General features: G+C 38.4%; 1 protein-coding gene across 1 annotated transcript in view; it reads right to left on the reverse strand.

Annotated features, from left to right (window-relative positions):
- ryr1b (ryanodine receptor 1b (skeletal)) overlaps positions 1-15,421 on the reverse strand; it is a 128,457-nt gene that overhangs the window by 30,509 nt on the left and 82,527 nt on the right. The window contains exons 73-83 of the mRNA XM_073850155.1: positions 11,637-11,724; positions 11,358-11,450; positions 11,032-11,046; positions 6,841-7,011; positions 6,564-6,623; positions 4,505-4,639; positions 4,306-4,418; positions 4,128-4,224; positions 3,941-4,047; positions 2,634-2,685; positions 2,468-2,548 (exon numbers count right to left, since the gene is read on the reverse strand). Of these exons, the coding sequence (XP_073706256.1) occupies positions 2,468-2,548; positions 2,634-2,685; positions 3,941-4,047; positions 4,128-4,224; positions 4,306-4,418; positions 4,505-4,639; positions 6,564-6,623; positions 6,841-7,011; positions 11,032-11,046; positions 11,358-11,450; positions 11,637-11,724 (1,012 nt within the window). The remainder of the gene's footprint in view (positions 1-2,467; positions 2,549-2,633; positions 2,686-3,940; positions 4,048-4,127; positions 4,225-4,305; positions 4,419-4,504; positions 4,640-6,563; positions 6,624-6,840; positions 7,012-11,031; positions 11,047-11,357; positions 11,451-11,636; positions 11,725-15,421) is intronic.

Below are 15,421 nucleotides of genomic sequence, written 5' to 3' on the forward strand. Positions count from 1 at the left end.
ATATTGCATTGGATGTAGCGCATTGTTCAGCAACCGCATATTCACAGCAATAATATATCTCACAATAAACTGAAGAAATTGTTCTCTGTAGAGCTGAACATTTATCGAAGTGACCCATTTGAATTGATTTGGTGGTGTTGACACCCTGTTGACAAAAAGGATTATACAAGTACATACAATGCATAAAGCAGGCTGATTTTTAAGCTTAATTTTCAACCCACCCCTAAAAACACCCAAGCGTCCCAATCCCAGCATGAAGCCCCACCCACTCCCACCCTGCCCTGAGAGCCAGGCCATGTCCTACAAAATGTGTGACTTTATACTGTACTGATAATCTCTGTAATGAATTAAATGTGTTTTACATATTGTTTTAGATGGAAATATGTGTGTTCTTTCTGTAATGTGATTTTCTGAATGTGTTTGTGCGTGTGTCTGTGCAGGCTTTTACTGTAGTCTTTGGTAAGTACAGAGAAAAAAAGACTTGTTCTAATTCCAAACAAAGACATGGAGACACACTTTTGAAGACACACAAGGTTATCACATACAGGCCTGATCTAAATTCAGAAAATTTCTGTCAGCCTTCATAAAACCTTCACCACCCACACAAACATATTCTATAAAACACCTATATTCTACAGCGTTCATGCATTTGTTGTAATAATAACTACAACCCGGCCATTTATCCTACTTAGAATTATGTGTTTTTGTTACAGGCCAAAATGAATCTGTGTAATTTGAGTAATCAGTAAGTTGTATGTCTTATTATGTTTATTTTCTAATTACTCTTGCATTATTTAGATATTAACAATAGTGAATAATAGTAATTATTAAACATAGATATTACAAAAACTACATTTCATAGTTAAAGCCATTTGTTGGTTGAGCATTTCCAACCCATTCTGAAGGGAAAGCATACTCTGATAGCACATATACATCTCAGAGACACCTATTTGGCATCTGCATTTACACCTGCAAGACATATTTTTTTGAGTATTTGCTCATGTGCAATAAGTATATAGGATGTCTCCTGTCAGATGTCAAATAGACATCTATTAGATGTCTTTAAATTGTTTATGGTTTAAAATATATGTAAAACTGACATCTTACAGATGTCTGTCAGATGTTTGTACACAGCAGATGCTTTCCAGATCAAGAGATCTTTAACAGACATCTTGCAGATGTATGTGTGCTATTTGGATAACTACCCTTTTGAAAATTATCCATGGTTTCCTCTACAAATACCATACCAAACATTACAGACCATCAATTTTTAACTAATAAAACCATTAAAAAAATGGTTTTTTGTAGTGTTTTGGGACATATTCCAGTAGGATTTAGTAGTTTTAACAAGCCACCAATAGAAGGCAACCAATTACCAGTAAAGACCAACAAGGTCCATTACATTTTCCATTAAAACCAATATAAATCCCATTATAATGGTGTCTGATGGTGATGGTGTCTTGTTTTTTTTAGCAGCGTGGAAACATTGCATATTCAAGTTATGAATGACCACACCTGCTTTAACATTTAAAAAGGTGGATAAATATACTGAATACTCTTTGGAACAGCCTACATATCAAAAACAAACCTAATGATTTCTTAAAACACGGCGTAGGTTGTCAAATCACAAGGTTATAGATGGAGCAACTGAAGCTCACTCAGCCTGAAACTTTATGGCCAGGTGCGAAGGTGAAGATATATTTTCTGAATTTAAATCATATCAGGAAGGACGAAAAAATGTCAAAAAATCCTTAGGGTTAGTTGGTCAGTAAAGCTGTGAGATACAAAAGATGCAGACAGAATGGAAAACTACAGGCGACTGCCTACAAACTCGGAGAAGAAAGGATTCTGGAGAGGTGGGACTGGTAATGTATTAGGAGACCAGTTAAGGTGTTTGCTGAGTGTGTGTATGAGTGCGTACTTAAATCTCACACACAAACACACACTCCAGAAATCATCAACAGCTCTTAAAGTACACTACTCTAAGTAGCCAGAGAGAACAACAATGCAGTTTTGAGGCCTGAGTCAGCCTATTTTGCATTATTGCTCTCGCAGCTGGGGGGAAGTGCTTGAAAAACTATTCACACCTCTATTAGCTTCCTTTTTGATTCTACAAATGAAGCCAAATTGGTCAAAACTGTGATGTGCTCAGCATGTCTTGTTCTGTTTTTTGTTTCGTCTGTTTTGTGTGCAGCCATCTCTCTGCACTCAATCAAGTCATGCAATAAACACAAAAATAAACTGTTAAAGAGACAAAGACTCGTAATCCAGCAAAGGAGTGCACAGATCAGTCCAGAAAGAGAGACAGATAAAGAGAAGTGCTGAAAAGATGAAAGACACAGAGAGAGACATCGAGTGTGCGGGGTGCAGTGGTTCTGGACGTGTTCACTCAGTGCGTGGAAGGAGCTGTAGCTGTAGCTGTTGGCTCCGCTGACTCCCATGGCCCCAGCCCCAGGCCCCCCCATACCATCTCTGTCTGTCGCACCTCAAAGGATGGCTCCTCGCCCCCCTCCTCTCCCCCTTCGTCCTCCTCACCAATGTGGCAGCTCTGAACAAAGAGATATGCAGTTAGCAGTTTGCATTGCATCTATAAACTGAGATATAAAGTTATAAAAGTTAGTTTTATGACTTACTTTTGCCATAATATCAGCATATGACATATACAGGTGATCCACTTCAAGTTTACTGCAGTGAGGATGAAACAAAGGTCAGAAATATGATCAGTTTGATTGCACTGGCCAGTGTTGGGGGTAATGCAAGTCATGTAATCAGATTACTTATTTCAGGTAACTTTTTCAAAATCCTTACAGTACTATTTTGATGGCAAAAGACGGTTTGTGCCTGCGCAAGCAGTGTCTGGCCCTAAATGTCAACATACATGCACTCACTTGCACAAAAATAGATAGCAACAATGACATTGTTACTGAACTAATTTCAGCTCTTAGTTCAACTAATTTGATTGAAATAATGACAGTTGTCTTACATAGAGCTGTTTTAGTTGTATTGAATTTCTCTCATAACTTATAAACTTTGCAAAACTTATTAAATTGAACTTAATCAACTATGAACTAATTTGTTCTGCATATTTTGTCTTCATTAGAGCTGCTTAATTAATTTCATAATTGATACATTTTGAAACATGGTCAATTTTCTTTATTTCTGTGAAGCTGCTTTGAAACAATCTGTATTATATAGAGCACTTTTAAATCTACCTGATCTCATCTCAGTGGTATGTATTTTGTGTTTGGCAAAAACATTCCCACAAAGTACATATCACTGTAGTTTCCGACAGAAATGTCCACTAGAGGCAGTAAAACAGTGAGCACTTGTAATCATTTTCATACACAGTTATGAATATAGCTCCATATGTTCTTTTTTTTTCGGGCAAAACAAGCTTGCTCTGGAGCTCAGCCGGCACAGAATTGGACTTAGGATGTGGAATCCTTGGGTAGAAATCCCGTCAAAAACATGACTCATAATGAAAGAGCTGAAAGATGAGAAATCGAAAAACAAGCCAAAACGGCATGCTTTTGATTGGATTTTTATGTCACATTCACTTTTGTTCATACTATCGGGTAGGTTTAGGTGTAGTGCAGATGGTAGGTTATTTTAAAAAGTCATGGAGCATAAGAGTTACCGTGCCACTCAACGGATATTTCGAAACAGAACTGCGGTGACACGAACAAAATATAAAACATTCCATATGTACATTAATCTGTTCTGGGGGGAAAAATCACTATTTTATCACCACTCAGTGGACAATTCTGTTGGAAATTGCAGTCAAATGTACTTGTACTTGGTATTTCACATCCCGCAAAAATGTTCCCACAGGTACGTTTTTGTCATGAGACCAGGTTGATATAAATGATTGTGACTTTACTCAAGAAGAAATACTATATCAAGACATCATGTTCACCACACCACAGAGCGATTTGCTTACCATTTCTCGGTGAGAGCGGTGCGGCTAAAGTGAAGGATGAGCTGATGAAGGGGATCTGGTTTGGATTCGGTTTCTTCCTCTTCTTCTTCTTCCTGCTCCAACGCTTTCTGCAAAAAAACAAACACAACTGAATAAACTGCGCCCAACTTGATCTAAGCAGGGAGTGTAAACAGATATACAGACTTACGGATAAGTCATCTATCATCTTGTCTTCAAACGAGTAGCCCTCATTTCCAATCCAGTTGCGCTTGTAACCATCAAGGAACATATTAGATCCCCGGTGCCTGTATTAAAAGGAAAAATATATCTGTGGAACCTACTTTACTCCTGAATACCATTCATGTATCAAGTTATTTGTGTCATACCTGGGGATGTTGTACAACGGTGTCATTCTGAAACAGGCCACCACTGCTCTACGACGCTGTTTGGACAGAAGCTTGTGCCAAACCATCTTTTTGGACTTAAATGGATGCTCAGTCTGAAGGAAGATAAAGAGTAGCATAAAAAGGCTGAACACTGAGGAAAAAGAGTGTGGTATTTTATGTATATGCATAAAGGCCTCACCAGCTCAATGTGGTAGAGAACAGCCGAGACTTCCTGAACTCTCTTCACAACCTTCTCCGGTGCATCAGCATCTTCAGCTTTACCTGAGGTTTCTTTATACAAAGCCATCTGCCAGCGCATGGATGGGTCCTCAACCTACATAAAGGCAGAGATGTGTACACGCAAACACTTATATAACGTCACCTTAGAATTATAAGGCTCTATCTGACATTTTTGTCAAAATTGAGTTATTCACATATTCTTATTTATATTTATTTGATGTTTCTTTTGTAAGCTATTTACATTTGGGGCCTTTTTTTAGAAAACAAAAATGGTTCCATCTACAGAAGTCTATGGAACGCAAAAACTTTGAAGCTCAATATCTCGAAAGTGCTCAGAATGCAGACAGAACCTTATAATTCTAAGGTGACGATAATACTTCAAAAATTTTCTTGACTTGATTGTGCCTGTACCAGTGTTGGGAAGGTTACTTTAGAAATGTAATAGGTTACAGATTACAAATAACATTATTTAAAAGATAATAAGTAGTATAACTGTTTTAATTACTTTATTAAAGTAATGTAACTTATTACATTTGATTACTTTTCTAAATTTAGCTTTTATACAAAGTGACTTACAAGTGAAGCCAATAGAATCAATCAAGCCAACCTTCAAAATCCTTCATCTCTTGAATTAAATTCTAATAATTCAATTTTAAAGCACAGCAACCACAAAATCAGACTATTGTATCCATTGATGTTCCTATTCTTCTTCTTTGTCTTCCTCCTTTTTTCTGCTCTTGAGTCTATGGCAGCCCATATACCCACTTGCAGGAAAGTTATGAAATTTGGCACAAAGATCGAGGACAGTCTCAACATTAACCATAGCAAGTTTGGAGTCTCTAACTCAAACTCTCTAGTGCCACCATTTGTCTAATATTTCACCCATGTTTATGCTAATAACTTTTGAACCATAAGGTCTAGAGGAAAAATTCCTCTGAATCCTTGGCTCATGCTGTGTGCAAAAAAACTACTTTTTTGAAGTCATCATTATCATTTAACGCATCAAAAAATTTGCTGGAATGATGCCAAACTGCGTCTGAGACTGTGTCTCTGCAAAGCTTTGACACATTGACACCAAACTTTGTATGTGCCATTTTCACCTCACACTGACCACACACATCAATTTGGTAACAGTGCCACCTACTGGTCAAAACTGATAAGCCATTCATTTACCATTAATAACGTTTTTAAAAAAAAATTTTCATAATATAAGCCTGGTCTCAAACATTCCTTAGGTCATGCCACGAACACAGACACTAATGTTGCCATAGTCAGCCAAACTTCCTGTCCGCCATTTAGATTTATGTTGATAACCTATTATGTTGAAAACCTAACTATTGGTCCGATTTTCACCAAATTTGACATCTTTAGACCATGCTGGGAAAAAATGATGGATTTTGTGTTGATAGACAAAGCTGTTTTTGTATAGCGCCACTACAAATTTGAGGCATGACGCCAAAATGACTTTGAGGCTGTATCTCTGCAAAGCTTTGACATATTGACACCAAACTTTGTGTGTGCCATTGTCACCTACCACAGAACACACCACATAGATTTTATAACAGCGCCACCTGTTATTAAGCCAATAAGTCATATTATTAGTGGTTGTATTTATGATTTTTCAGCCATTTTGACTAAAATAATCTTAAAATGGTTTTAATTACTCATTGCTACAGTTGGTCTGATGCTCCATGCCATGCTTAGCTTCTCATTTTGTCTCTACCGTGCTTGGCCCCTTAATTGCTGCTTTCAGCTATATTTTTACTTTGAGATTGTTCTGTGGTTAAAAACATATTTTAAATCATAACCAGAAATAGTAAATATTAATACAATAAATATTCAGAAGTAACCCCCTTTGTAATCATTAAAATTTTTAAATAAGTAACTGTAATTTAATTACACATTTTTATATAAGTAACTGTACTTTAATTACACATTTTTTTAACTGTAACAGATTACAGTTACATTTATTTTAGAATTAAATTGCATAACACCGTTACATACTGATCTGTACTTACCTTTCCCTGTTGATGCAGGTTATTCTGCAAAAACTCCCTCACTTCTTCATCTGTGTCTTTCTGTAACATTCAAATTACAGAAGAGTCAACAAAATTGATGCTACTCAGTGCACACTATCTTTCAAAGGTTTGGGGTAAGTAAGATTTGTAAGTTTCTTGTTAAAGAAATACTTAATAATAAAATCTTACTGGCTGCAAACCTTTGAACAGTAGTATAAAAGTTGGCAGTAAATCGACCATCCTAATCAACTATATGGCTAAACATGTGGCTAAGTACCAGAGAGTAGCGGATCTTGGCCAGGTTTATGAGCTCTTGGTCTGCAGGGGAGCACATGTTGAGGCCGATTGGGAGCAGTTTCTTCAGGGCCGCTACAATCAGCGAGGTCTGAACGGAATAACGGTCCCCACGACGCTTCTTCTTGGTCCGCTCAACATCTGAGCCTCCACCCTATAAAAACTCTGCAAAGTTAGACTGACACAAGGATGCTCTTACCTAGAGAGACAGGTTTGGGATAAGGCTGTTTTGGGCAAATATGGATTTGTTTTAGGAAAGACTGTTTTTTTTTCTTTAAGGGATGCTTTCTAGGTGAATACAGAAACAATTCTCCGTAAACATCTCCCCTTCTGTAAGTGTCTTGCTTTTTTGAATAGTTGATGATTAGCCACAGCTTTTATATTGTTAAATAATGTGTTAATGGTGGCTGCTTTGTATGTTTTACAGATTAACAAGGAAATAGCATTGAGGGAAAATAACACCATGCTTCAAGGGCGTGTTTTATCAGTCAGTTTATTAGGAAGTTTGTTAGAGCTAAACATACAGCTGTTTCATTGTTAGTAGTGTAAGGTTGCCCATCTTTCAGCACAGCACACTTTAAAACAACATTAGGCTTTGGGGCCGCTCTATCCCTCACACACACTCTCTGAATCTGTGCCTGTAAGACGTCATTAATGACTGTTGCCTTCTACAACAAGAGCTCCCTCTGGCCTTTCAGCATGAGATGAGGTTCAAGGTACGAGCAAATTGAAGATAAGAAAAGACTAGACAAGACGAGACATAAGATGAGAAGAGAGATTAGACTAGGGCTGCACAGTTTGGAGGGGGGGTATCAAACATATCTATTGACATATCCATTGATCAAACATACATAAAAATAAATAAATAAATAAATAAATAGTAATTGTGATTTCAAATGTGACATTTTTAAAGAATGTGCTTATTTATAGGTCTGCAAAAAAAGTGTCAGCCCTTACATCAAGACCTGGAAAATTTATTTTTGTTCCTGGTTCCTGCTAGATGTTTCTATTGGTTTTTATAATTGGGGTTTTCAATTCATGAGTACAATAAGGTTTGTGGAAAACACAACTAGCAATACTTTCACACTGTGCCATTTAAAATAGTGGTTTTCTATTTTAATATTCTTTAAAATAGAATTTATTCCTGTGAGGCAAAGTTAAATTTTCAGCTTCATTACTCTAGTCTTCAGTGCCTAATGATCCTTCAGAAATCTTTGTAATATGCTGACTTATTATCAATGTTGACAACAGCTATACTGCTTAATATTTTTTTGGAACCTCTGATACTTTTTTTCAGAATTCTGTAATAAATAAAACATTAAAAATAACAGCATTTATTTATAATTGTAACAAAACACTACTGTTCAAAATTTGGGGTCGGTATTTTTTTTTTTCTGTTTGAAAGAAATTAACACTTTTATTCAGCAAGAATGTGTTAAACAGTGATAGTTAAGACTTACTTTGTCAGAAAAGATTTCTATTTTGAATAAATGCTGTTCTTTTTTACTTTTAATTTGTAATTTATATAAAAAAAGTTGGTAACACTTTCTATGAAGCCCCTATTTATAACACATTATAAGGGTATTTCTAAGGCATTATAATAAATGCATAATGCATTATAAGAAACCTTATAATATGTTATACCATCTCATGAATAATCATAACAACAATTGTAATACATTATAATACTTGAGTATTTGAGGTTATAGCTTTTAAGATTATGATAATTTATAACACACAATGAACGGCTTATTAAATCTTTTTAATTTATAATGGACTATATCACATTACATTTATTTTTTACATTATATTACGTTTTATTTTGATGGTCCCCTAAGTCTATTGACTATAAGCTTAAACTTTCTAACTACATGTCAACTAACACTCCTTAGAGTATTAGTAGACTTAGGTTATGGTTGGGCTAGATAGAATGTTCATGTACTTGCAGAGTTACCTATAATATAACATAATAGTTTGTCTTTTGGGGAAACATCGAAATTTAGTGTTAGCATATATTCAGTATAATAATAATTACTGCTAGTTGACTTATCAAAAATAAGAGTTACTTATCAAAAGCTGTCTGAAGGGTACCATCAAAATCATCAAACTGTTCATATTACACATTTCTAAACTGATACCTGATCTTGGGGTTCTTTGGGAAATATTATTATAATTAACTATAAGTGGTCTTTGTATGCTTTAAGTAAAGTGACATGAGAAACATGGCAAGATATGAGACTTATAATATGTTATAACTATGAGGAGGTAATAATTCTCTTAAAAGCTATAACCACAAAAAAGTACAAACTATAATACATTAAAACTGTTCTTATGAATACTCATGAGATGATATAACATATTATAATATTTTTTATAATGCATTATGCATTCATTATAATGCCTTAAGAATACCCTTATAATGTATTATAAATACGGGCTTCATAGAAAGTGTTACCAAAAAGTTTTATAAATGTTTTTCATGTAAATTCTGGTAAAATTTTTGGGATGTGTTGTGTTTTTAAATCTGCTAAAAAAAGCAGATGTGAAGCAGATACTAACATCATCAGATCATGAGCTGCTTGCATGTAAATGAGCAACCTTTATTCTGTAAAGCGCAATGCATATGTTTATTTTAAGTCTGTGTAAAGCAAAATTAAATATGTTGAGTATTCTAAAATTTCCACAGCAATGTTTTTAACCACCCAGCCAGATTTTAACGAGTTATTAAAATCTTGGGAAAACAAGCAGTATTCTCTACGCTGGAGGCATCTCTCAAGTATCAAATACAAATAAATTTAAATAAGGAGACCGAGCTGTTTTGAAGGCATAGCTAGCCAGCAAACTGTAGGCTGTAGTAACTAACAGAATTGACTAGTCTCGCATAGCTAGACCTTCAGACTGATGGCAGAAGGTCTAGGAACCTTGAACCCTTTGAATGGCCAAGGCCCACCCAGGAGCCCATATATTGGTAAAGCGACCAATCACTTTCACTTTGTGCTGAATCATGTTTAGGGGCAACACACGGGGCCTTGTCCACTACGCCATTTGGCATCTTTGTTTCCAAGCGGAACGGTAAAGAACACGACACACGTAATTCAACCAATCCAATGACGACTTTGAAACTCCTTAAGTGTTTCCACTTTTGAGAGCATTACCTAACTGGAATTAGGTCATGATAAACTCATTTGATAATCATGATATTCAATTTTATTCAGATTAATCGTTCAGCCCTAAATAAGAGAAGATGAGACAAGCCAAGAAAAGAGATGAAAGTGGGAAGAGGCATGAAAAAAAAAAGAGATGAGCAGAGTTTAGACTAGATGAGAGGAGATATCAGTTGGGATGAGACCAAGATGAGAGGAATGTATGCTGAATGTATTAGGCAGAGAGGGGCACCCATGGTGAGGAGATAACAGATGGAGCTACAGTAATGGCCGTCTCACAGCACAGAGGAGGAGGTGGTATCCTGCAAAGTGAATAGTATCATTGTGCTAGCTAACACCTAACAGAGACAAACTTTTTAGGGAAGTGAGCAAGTGAGTTGGGTTTGGGTAACATGTCAATTAATCAACAGAATGGACACAAAAGTCACATTAACTGGAATGAATTAAACAAAGGGAGGGAAATATTAGATGAGAGATGTAATGAGAACTGTTCCCTTTATAGGAAAAGCCATGTTCCCTCCCTACGGTGCTCATACATTTCCCTGAAATCTGTGATGATTAAATGATGGGTAATGGTTTTTTGATAATGAGTATTTTTGCTCCTAGTGAGGGAGCATCACCACCAGAGCTTGTGGGGGAAAAAACAGTAACATCAAACATTAACATCAAACAGCACTAAAAGAAAGAAAAGGAACCAGACAAGTCTGCAAGAACTTGCAGCAGTCCACATCAATCAAAATCACTGTCAGGACGATGGAACTCAGATCCAGCTAGAGTTAAAGATCTAGCTGAAAAGGGGTGCCATGATCCTGAGACTAAAGTCTATGGTTGCGGGCTTTCATCAAACAAGGTACCAACATACCTCACACACACTGGCAGTGAATGAGAGTATGGACTTGTGTACATGTGTGAGAGTTTGCCAGTGTGTGGGAGTTTGATGAAAAGCCCTGCTTGTGCGCCATGCGATCAGCACAGCTCTTTTTTTTTATCGTGCAGAAACACGGTCTGACCTCTCCGTCTCCGGCCTACACACCCCGAATCCACAGCGAGACAGGACACAGAGAGAGACAGCACTGTTAAAACTTACACCCTCACAGACAGGAAAAACATCAATGGATCTATAAACCCACTGTGAGAGTAGAAACACTGTCTTGAACAGGACATGAGGTCAGCAGTTGTCTGAAGAAATTGAGTTTTAACAAATCTAACCATTTTCATTTCATTAAAAAAACTATTTCTAGTAATCAATGGTTAAATGACAATTTGATATGATGGAGAACGTACAAAAAAAACCTTTTACATTTACGTTTATACTCAGATGTCAGTTTTCACTCACCTTGCTCATCTTGCTTTTGCTGTCAGCAGTGAGGAAGGACATGTTGTTGATCTCATTCATCACCACAAAGTTCTGCTCCTCACGCTTGAAATTCTGCAAAGAATAATAAGAGTTATTAGAAAAGGAGAAAGCAATGTGAGGAGGAGACAAGAGACATAGAAAAATGACAAGAGAAGAAATGAGACAAGAAGTGAAATCGTGTTGAAGGAGACAAAAAGAAACTAGACATGAAACAAGACAATGGGATTTTAAGTATAGAGAGGGAAAAAACAGACTTACATGAGATTTGGACCAGAAGATAAAGACTTCTCCGACCATCCTGAAGAGGTCCTCAGCATCAGGGTCAGGACAGGTCAACCACCTTGCCCTTTAAATGACACAAAGAACCAAATCAGAGAAGACCTCTGCAGAAAAACAGTCTTAAAGGGATAGTTAAAAACTACCTCATGATTTACTCAACCTCAAGCCATCCTGGTTACATGACTTTCTTTCTTTAGATGAATAAAATCTAAGTTATATTAAAAAATATCCTGGCTCTTCCAAGCTCTATAATGGCAGTGAATAGATGTTGAGATTTCGTTGGCGAAGTCCAATAACCAAAAAAGTGTGTCCATTCATCATAAAAAGTACTACACACAGATCTAGGGGCCTAAATGAGAAGTCCTATGTAATCCAAGACGTTCATGTCTTTCTTCCTTGAGTGGTTCAAGAAATTATGTTTTTTGAGGAAAACTTTTTAGGATTTTTCTCTATATAGTGGACTTCTATGGTGCCCCGAGTTTGAACTTCTGAAATGCAGTTTAAATGCGGTTTCAAATGATCCCAGATGCGGTTGTAAATGATTCTAGCTGACGAAGATGGGTCTTCTCTAGCTAAACATTTTTTTTAATATTAATGTATATACTTTTTAACCTCAAAGACTCGTCTTGTCTTGCTCTGCCTGAACTCTGTTTTTTTTTTCGGTTCAAGACAGTTAGGGTATTTCGAAAAACTCCAATCTTACTTTCTCCCTCAACTTCAAAAATAATTTGTAAATCATCCTATATCACTGCAGCAGTATTGACCCAGTGTTTGCAAAGTAAACATGCAAAGAAGATCAAACATCCTTAACAAAAAAGGTAAAACAGGAGAGAAAATGAGATGAGAGTTTTTCCAATACCCTATTTGATATCTTGAACCAAAAAAAAAAAAAAAGGCAAGACGAGACAAGTGTTTGAGGTCAAAAAATATATAAAAATTTTTTTTAATAACCGATCATTTAGTTTTCGCATTTGGGATCGTTTGAAGCCGCATTTAAACTGCATTTTGGAAGTTCAAACTCGGGGCACTATATGGAGAGAAATCCAGAAATGTTTTTGTCAAAAAACATAATTTCTTTTTGACTGAAGAAAGAAAGACATGAACATCTGGGATGACAAGGGGGTGAGTACATTATCTGTAAATGTTTGTTCTGAAAGTTCTGCTTTAATAAAGGCCTTCTGAAGTGAATCGATGCATTTGTGTAAGAAAATGATCACTATTTGAAACTTATAAACAGTAACCTCTATACACATTCATGAGTGGTTTTTCAGCGGTTGATGTACAGTCGTGGCCAAAAGTTTTGAGAATTACATAAATATTGGAAATTGGAAAAGTTGCTGCTTAAGTTTTTATAATAGCAATTTGCATATACTCCAGAATGTTATGAAGAGTGATCAGATGAATTGCAGTCCTTCTTTGCCATGAAAATTAACTTAATCCCCAAAAAAACTTTCCACTGCATTGTTAAGAAGGCTTCAGGGCATCCAAGAAAGTCCAGCAAGCGCCAGGATCGTCTCCTAAAGAGGATTCAGCTGCGGGATCAGAGTGCCACCAGTGCAGAGCTTGCTCATGAATGGCAGCAGGCAAAGTCATATTCTCCGATGAAGCCTCTTTCCGATTTTTTAGGGCATCTGGAAAAAGGCTTGTCCGGAGAAGAAAAGGTGAGCGCTACCATCAGTCCTGTGTCATGCCAACAGTAAAGCATACTGAGACTTCATTGTGTGGGGTTGCTTCTCATCCAAGGGACTGGGCTCACTCATAATTTTGCCCAAAAACACAGCCATGAATAAAGAATGGTACCAAAACACCCTCCAACAGCAACTTCTTCCAACAATCCAACAAAAGTTTGGTGAAGAACAATGCATTTTCCAGTACGATGGAGCACATAATAGTTCTAATTCTGTAAGAATAGGGAAGTCCTGGGAACATCACAGCTATAACAATAACACAGAGCAACAATATCATTTGAATCACTTTCAAAACTTCATTTGAGTTTTTCAAATAATGTAAATGTTGATTGTTTGATTTCATAAGACCTCAGTATATTTGTCAAGAGCCACAAGTATTCATTTTGTATTGCCTATATGGTATTTTGACTCTCAAGTAACAGTGTCAGGATTATAGTCTTGTCTGTCCTGTCTTCCCAGTGTTTTTCCCCCAATGTTTCAAGTGCATTTGGTTTAGTCCGTGTTTACCCCTTTGGTTTTGTATTCATTTGGTTCAGTCTTGCTCATATTTGTATTTCCCCCTCGCTTGCTCATTTGTAGCCACTCCCCTGTTTCTGAGTATTTATAGTCTGTGTCTGCTCACTCCCATTGTCCGTCGATGAAGTTACTTCGTGTTTCATGTGTACTCCTGGATTTCTGTTTGTTTTGCTTATTAAAGTGTTTTCATTTATATTCCTTTTTTTCCGGCATCTCTTTGAAACTCACCACATCACTACCTGCACACGTTTGTGACAGATTGACGGACCATTACAGAAGATGAATCGGGCTGAGGCAGACCTGTGGAGACTGCGGCAGGGCGGTCGGAGTTTGGAACGGTATGTGGCGGATTTTGTCGAGCTCTCCTATCAGGTGGGCTGGCCCAATGCCTCTCTCGGTGCCGTGTGATGAGATGTGAACAAATGAACAAAAGTGAACAAATGATGAGACGATTCGTTGCGATTCTCCTGCCTGTAATTTCTCCTTGATCGAGCTGATCAATCTCATTCTTTATTTAAATGGCTCTGATTTTGAACTCGAAGAAGTAAAGAGTGTCAGTAGTACTCATCGTTCAGTCCCCTCTGAAACGCATCACATCGGGTCAGCCTGTCCTAAGCCGAGAATCCCCACATACCATGCCGCCAGGACCGCCAGCCCAGTCTCACATTCCCTGTCATCCTCCAAAGCTCCACCGCTGTCCTCAGCCCGATGCGGCCGGCCTCCTCCCCGCGTTCTAGTCTGCCAGCCGCCGCCCAGCGCTTAAGCCCGCCGGCTTCCTCTCCGCGCTCAAGCCTGCCAGCCGCCACGTCAGCGTCAGCTCACAAGATGGCCGCCATGTCAGCGTCTGCTCACAAGATGGCTGCCACGTCAAAGTCCGCTCACAAGATGGATGCTACGTCAGAGTCTGCACGCAAAATGGCTGCCATTCCTGAGTTCCCGGCAAATATGGCCGTCAAGATGGCCACCAAGCCTGAGTCCCCGATCAAGATGGCCACCAACCCCGAACCCCCGGACAAGATGGCGGTGTCTCCCGAGCCCCCGGACAAGATGGCAGTCTCTCCCGAGTCCCCAGACAAGATGGCCGTGTCTCCCGAGCCACTGAACAAGATGGCGGTCTCTCCCGAACCCCCAGACAAGATGGACGCTGCACCTGAGTCTCTGCTGGTTCCGCCCAGCCTCCCAGTGTCTCTGCTGGTTCCGCCCAGCCTCCCAGAGTCTCCGCTGGTTCCACCCAGCCCTCCAGTGACCGCGCCGCCAGAGCGCCCTCCAGTGACCGCTCGTCCCGCTCGCCCTCTAGTAACCGCTCGCCCAGTGCCTGCTCTTCCAGAGTCTCCGCTGGAGTCGTCCAGCCCTCCTGAGCCTGCTCGCCCCGAGCGCTGTCCAGAACCTGAGCCTCAAGTATGCCCTCTAAAGACAGTCCTGATTTTCCCCAAGAAAAATTTTTTTTGGGGGGGGCTACTATACCCCTAACCTGTCTGACCCACCATGGCCTCCCGAGAGCTCTTACCCGCCATGGCCTCCCAAGGACACTGACCAGCCATGGCCTCCCGAGAGCTCTGA

This window comes from Garra rufa, chromosome 11 (genome assembly GCF_049309525.1).
Source record: "Garra rufa chromosome 11, GarRuf1.0, whole genome shotgun sequence".
In the NCBI taxonomy this organism is placed as follows: Eukaryota; Metazoa; Chordata; class Actinopteri; order Cypriniformes; family Cyprinidae; genus Garra; species Garra rufa.